The sequence below is a fragment of the Nannochloropsis gaditana genome, assembly GCF_000240725.1.
Source record: "Nannochloropsis gaditana CCMP526 unplaced genomic scaffold scaffold1127, whole genome shotgun sequence".
NCBI lineage: Eukaryota > Eustigmatophyceae > Eustigmatales > Monodopsidaceae > Microchloropsis > Microchloropsis gaditana.
The window spans coordinates 1-6,530 of record NW_005802826.1 but is presented as its reverse complement, the minus strand read 5'-3'; the positions used below and the strand labels follow the sequence as shown (position 1 = coordinate 6,530).

Here is a 6,530-nt window from a genome sequence, read left to right as displayed (position 1 = left end):
CTATGTTGCCTGACATTTACTAATCCTTCGGTATCTCTTTTCATGTGGGATGTTGCCCCGCTGTCTACCATAACAGAAGTCATTTGGCTGTGTTTAAGGTCTCCAGATACATCCTTGGTGGCCAGCAAGCATGTATAGGAGTGCTTCGTTTTATTCTTGGGGCATTCATTTTCCCAGTGATCTGCACTTCCACAGTACCGACAACCATTTCCGCCGTGCAATCCTTTGCCACGGCCACGTCCGTTACGGCCTCCACGGCCTCCATTTCCCCGTCCGTAACTAATGCGCCCGCCTTTGCCAGGGCCATTGTAGGGGTTGCCACGTATACGCTCATACCGACCCAATTTATTTCCATTATGAGAACCTGCTCGGCCTCCACCATTTTTCTTTACGAGGCATTCTGTTTCTTTATGCCCGTATTTACCGCACCAATTACAGTACCCATTGAAACTTACTGCTAAGCACTGGTCATCCTTGACCTTAGCTATGTTTGTCACAAAATGATTGGTCATTTTTGACTTCAGATTTGAATAAGACATCAAATCTTGTGTTTCCAAACTCACTTTCACAATTCCATATGACGATGGAATTTTGTTAATCAGGTGAGTCAGTAGCATAGATTCATCGATTATCATGTCAAATTGATTCTTATTTTTCCTCGCTATTTCTTCCGCTGCTTCAAAGGTTTCACTTGGGTCACCATTTTCATCAAACTTGAGATGACTAAATTCAGACATGAGTAATGCCTTTTGAGTTTCTCCTCTCAATTCATATTTGTCAGTGAGTGCTTTAAACGCACCAGCTCCAATTTTATCTAGACGGAATTTTTCGATAAGATTCGCTGCCGCCCCTCTCAGGTACTTCTTAAGCGTGAAGTAGCTCTTCGCATTTTTCTCATCATAAGATTTTACCTCGTCCCCAGAAATCTGTGACTTGGTTAATCCAACAATGATATCTGCCATCTCTGGGTCCTTGGCACCAATGAAGCTTTCAACATCGCGTTTCCACGCGTCCCAATCCTCCAATCTTCCACTGAAGATTGCCATTCTGTAGTCATCCATATCACCCATGACTTTGAGGTTGTGATCCTGGCCAGCCCAATATTCAGCCTCCAGATTAAATCGAATGCTGTCTTTAATCTAGTAACCAATTACTAATTAAAACAGCCCTTACTCTCTGCAAATCCAATTGCACGAGATCGATTCAGTAAATCAGACCACTATTTCTGCAAATCCAATTGCACCAGAAATAGACCGTCGATCAGTGTCTTTTTATTCAACTCAAAAGGTTAGGTCAATTAGGGCCCATAACCTGATGCGAATAAACAATCCAAACCGCTGCGGATAACCCAATATCCAGTTAATTCTTCAGTACGACCCCTATTCTCCCTGAGAATGTAGACCAATGATTCACCCAAGAATCTCGTACTAAGATAACCAATACGATCGACAACCAAAGACAACCAAAGACACTGGTCGACGCCAGTCCTGTTGTCGTACAATAATATAACATATAAATGATTAGGTGGACGCAAACCATGACATGATACGGTAGCGATCAGCACATCACGATACAGACTGTTGGATCCATCAAGGATATAGGTGGCTCGCTTAACCTCCTCGGCTCGCTTAACCTCCTATCGCCGATCTCATGCTCCCTTAGCACCATCATGTCATCCTTATATTCGCGTCAGGTTTGGCGTTCATTTTGATGGAAGAAGGGGTTCTGTCAGAACCGTGTGCCTTCTTTATCGGCCTCAACTGGGCGACCCGATCGGGCAGGTCGGGCGACCAGGGCCGGCAAATTTAACGCAAAAGGATGCCAAGCATGGGCGGCCGGCGTCGAGACTAAATACATTTGATTCGATTGATCCTATAATTTTACGATTTCGGCTAGTCTATCGTCCTCTGAAGGTCTAGTACTCTCTCATTTCTGACGATCGTGTTCTTCGGGTCTATTTGTGTTCTCAGGAAGTCCCCGCTCTCGGGGTCTAAAAACGATACACTCTCTACTTAATAGGCGGCGGGTCCTACCAAGCTTGGCAGATATATGACGCTGCGTACACCACCACCCTTCTTGGGCGCCTGTGTGGAACGGCCTTGGTTGCCTTCAGTTAGTTCCATGCCCACAGTTGGAAGGCAACGCTGCTGTGCGTGTGACAGGTCGGAGGATAAAGTGTGCTTGCTGGGTTGCATAATCGTGCGCTCAGTGGTCAGAGCACTCCCTCGATCTTTCTTCTGATGGGCTGCTACTTCGACAACTACTATGTTCCGGATCCCATTTTCACAAATGTTTTTCACGTCCCACAAAACATTCCACAGTCATCAAACATGCGCGTGATTGCATCTCTTTTGTTCCTGGCTACGGTATTCAATTCCTTCCAAGCTCCCATGATTTCTCGAGGTAGGCCGCCATGTCCCACGCGTTCTCACCACGTACCTGCCCCCTTTGTACGAAAAATTCACTGGGATGATACACATGCTCGAAATAAAATCTCCGAGAGTTTTTCATGTGTATGTGATGAGCACTTTTAGACGCCCCACATCCGGGTCGCCTAGTACTACGCTACCCTCCCTCCCCCCCCCCCCCCAAACGTAGGTCGGCAGTTAATCTCACAATAGAGCGCAAAGAAAAATAAGTATGTCAGTGGAGGACTGGAAGTATTTCTCCTTCGGGCAAGGTTGAAAGATCGCATGACTTATGTCCTTCTTTTTTTCGCATCCGCGTTTGCGATTCTGGAGAAGAAATAATTCTGCACCTCATCCACGATCGGTACATGTGTCGTCTTCCCTCCCTCCCTTCCTTGCTTTCTGTCCTTTATTTTTCTTTCTTCCCTCTTGTCTCCACGCCAAACCTTTTTCTCCTCACAATAGTTCCTAGACGCACCCGGATTTTTTCTCCCAACCCATCATTCCCACACGTCCTCCTCTCTCTCTCCCTTCCTCAGGCTATCCTTGGCTGGCCACCCTGCTTCTACTTGGCCTCTGGATGCTTCTGTCTTTGACCAAGGTCTAAGAGCAGGACCTAGGCCGAAGTCTCCTGGGGGCGGGATGGAGGAATAAGGGAAAGCACAACGGAGGAAAGGAGAGCAACGGAGAGTGTTGAAGAACCAGAGGGAGGGAAAAAGGTAGGGGGGAGGCTTTAAGGGGTGGGAAAGAAAAGCGAGCGGAAGGTCCGGGTAGCTTGACTGGCGAGGAAGTAGGGACGGAGGGAGGGAGAGGGAAGGAGAGGACGGAGGAAGACAGGTCTACGCAATCGAGCACCAACCTCCCTCCCTGCTTTGGTTCCTTTTCCTTTTCTTCCCTATGTGACAGTGGGTGTGGCGCAAGAAATAGTTGACAAGCTCTTCTTCCTCTCCTTCCTCCCACTCTTGTATTTGATACGGCAATGGGTCTTCTAGCCCGCCCCTGGAACCAGGACAAATGTGAGCAAGGTCAACAAATAGAGATGTGGTGAAGCAAGCTTATGTATTTAAAGAATTCGCAACTGCATCCTTGGATTGATCTTGAAGATACTGCTACTTAGGACTCTTATGATTAGCCTGGAGGATGCCTAAGGGACGAAAGAGAGAAATGGATGCCAAAATAGAGGAAAAAGGGATAGGAAGAGGCTGAGAGTGTATGAAGAAGAATTGTACGTGAAGAGAAGAGTGACGTAGTGGCTGGTGCGAGTCTATTCGGCGGTAGGCGAGGAGATGCAATAAGCATTCCCGTATCACCCCTAGGCGCATCCAAAGAAAAGAAATAGAGCAATTAGAAATGGAGTCTCTAAGTAGATAAGCTGTGAAGCTCCTGATAGCTGATAGATCAACTATCACTTTTTGATAGGGTGGCAGTGCATTCATTTGCTAAATGCCTGCTGGCAACAATATTTCCAACACCTTCGCCATACGTACTCATGACAATGTCAAAGTTTGCTTTCTCGATAGGCACGGTTGATATGAGGTGGGAGGAGCTCAAATATTGCCAACAGCGATATAACAACCATAAGGAAGATGCCTTAGTGAAGGATTTATCACAAATGGACCGCGGTAATAGAATATATTCTCTAATCTGTAAGCTACACTCGTTACCCTTCAACATCAGAGCTTTCAAGATGGTCCAAATATCAGTGCACGCTCCGCTCTTCTCTCACATAACACCATCATACGTTGGAAAAATGCAGAGGAATCCTAAAGTGTGCTTCTTCTCCGCGGAAAAGGAAAGAAAGAGGGCCAAAAGGACATTGTTTCATTTGGAAAAAACAACGACATCTGACGCGCTCGCGGTCACATGCCAGCATTCCAGAGCCCTCGACGTCCATAACCATGTCCTCAAAGCCCATTCGTGGTTTTGGCAAGCACGTGACTCTTCTTGAAACTCTTCTTCATGTCTCCTATGGCCCTAATTGTGCACCTTTATGGCAACTCTCGGGTTGACAAGGTACTTTGAAGGCAGTTCCACAAGATCTCACGATCCCGCCTCCGGATTTTTCGTGCCACAGCCCCCTGGACGACCTCTTCAATATCCCTCCTCTATCCCGCAGCTATCTCTTGCGTCTTCTGACGCGCTATTCAACATCGAAGAGCAAGTACGGATGCCATTTCTTGTCCTCTGGCCTTTCGTCCTTTTTGTCCTCCTTCCTGCTGTCGTCCTCGTCCTCCTCCTCCTCCTCAAGCTTCCCAAGCCAGTCCCAGCTCGATGGGAGGTGAGATTCTTCTTGCTCATGGGAATGCCTGCCGATCAATTTTGTCCTACATCATCCAGGTAAAGGAAGCGAACACTGCTGCTTCAATATATGTTGCATTCTTGCTTAAGTCTTTCTCGAGGAATCACCGTCAGGACTCGAAGGATGCTTACCTCGTCGCTCCCTCGAATCCTCCCCCTCTCCCTCCATCATCCCCTTAGAATGGCGTGGATCCTGTTTTCTGGCATTGGGCTTTGCATGCCATCTACATATCTTTCATGGCAGCATTTTTCTGGATTCCTTAAGAGGACAGAAAAGTACTCGGTGGAACATATTGAGGAGGTGGGCAAACAGGGCGGGAGGGAGAAGGACGGCGTCTATACATTCCCTATAAGTTGAGCGATTTTTCACAGGAATCGATTTATTCAGAGAAATATAGAGCATTAGAGGAATCACAGCGCAAGGTTTGTGATTCATACTCATTTCTCCCCATGCCCCCTCCCATACCCCACCCTCCCTCTACCCCTTCCTCCCCCTCCCTCTCCCTCTTGCCCTCTTTCTTTCTCTTTCCGAGCTCCCAGGTCCCCATACTCCATCCCTCTGTCTTTATCATCGGCCACTACCGGAACGGCACCTCCCTTCTACATGAGCTCTTGAACAATGACGAGAGGTTTGTGGCCCCCACGGCCTTCCAATGCTCCGTCCCGCGAATAGTCGTGGGGAGGGAGGTGAGAGACAAAGGGATAGGGAGAAAGATAACAGTAGGAAGACGATGGAAGCCAGGGTCTTTTTCGATGCGGTGTCATTTGCATTCTAGTATTTTGAGATTTGAATGTAGGGCGGCGCCTCGCCCTCCTCCCTGCCCTAGGCCCGGCGGCATTCGCCCCTGTGGCTCTCCTCACCATCGATCCCCTTTCATCCCTCTCATTCCTCCCTCCGCCAATCCCTCATTTCGTCCTTCTAGAGGTTCATGACCAAGAAGTTTGCAGGGCTTCAGATGGAACGGCCCATGGACAGCTGAGTGTCGGAGGGAGGCGCAAGGAAGGGAGAAAGAGGGAGAGAGGGACGGCGCGAGGGAGGAAGAAAAGACAGACATCCAAAAATCACAATGCTGTGATCTTTTTTGAACACTTCTCTTTGTCCTGCTGGTAATGATATGCTCCCTTGATCCTCCCTCCTAGGCCTGCCCCACCAACTTTCTCTTCCCCTCTTCTCCCCATCTTTTCTTCCTCCCTCCTCTTTTCCCTTCCCCCCTCCTCCCACCATGCCTCCCTTCCTCTCTTTACATGTCTTCTTTCCTCTCCTATTTCCCTCCCTCCATTCTTCCAGCTCGGCCTTAGCTCCCCTTTCGAAGATTAATTCGCCATCGCGAACCTGTCGGGCCTCTCTCCCTACATGGGCGCCATTTTCCCTCGACAGGACCATTACTACGAGCGTTTTCTCTCCCTCAAAGATTGCTATCAGGTTCGCAATTCCCACCTTCTGTCTCCCCTTCAAAGGCTCTCCTTCCTTCTCCCAACCCTCCCTATTCCCTGACTCCCCCCCTTTCTCGTCCATCCCTTCGTGCTGTTCTCTTTTGCAGGCGGAGGTATCGGCATGGAAACGACCCATCACTTTCTTCTTATGAAAGTCTTGTACCATCAACAAGACAAGCGCCTCATCCTCAAGGTTTTTGCTTCTCCTCCTCTTTCCCTCGTTCTCGCCCTCCATTCCCGTCTTCCCTCCTTTTCTCCTCTCCTATTGCCCTTTCACTGTATTTTTATCTTTGCGGGCTGAGGACACGAGGCAATAAGTATTGGGTAAAGTTACCGTCCTTGTAATACACCCCCTTGTCATATACCTTGTTTTCCCCTCCCTCCCTCCCT

The 6,530-nt window shown here is 48.4% G+C and overlaps 2 protein-coding genes across 2 annotated transcripts; both read left to right on the top strand.

The window, feature by feature from the left end:
- The first annotated feature begins 1,967 nt into the window (after positions 1-1,967).
- Positions 1,968-2,766, top strand: NGA_0717100 (uncharacterized protein). Its single transcript, XM_005852504.1, has 3 exons — positions 1,968-2,162; positions 2,322-2,403; positions 2,599-2,766. Exons 1-2 carry the CDS (start codon positions 2,050-2,052, stop codon positions 2,338-2,340), a joined length of 132 nt encoding a protein of 43 aa, XP_005852566.1. The 5' UTR covers positions 1,968-2,049; the 3' UTR covers positions 2,341-2,403; positions 2,599-2,766.
- Positions 2,767-4,679: 1,913 nt separating this feature from the next.
- On the top strand, positions 4,680-6,386 carry NGA_0716900 (uncharacterized protein; the record flags this gene model as incomplete). Its single annotated transcript, XM_005852503.1, has 6 exons — positions 4,680-4,686; positions 4,979-5,007; positions 5,247-5,393; positions 5,630-5,813; positions 5,995-6,129; positions 6,248-6,386. Coding segments are annotated over exons 3-6 (492 nt in total), but the record flags the coding sequence as incomplete, so codon positions are not given.
- Between the last annotated feature and the right edge of the window lie 144 nt (positions 6,387-6,530).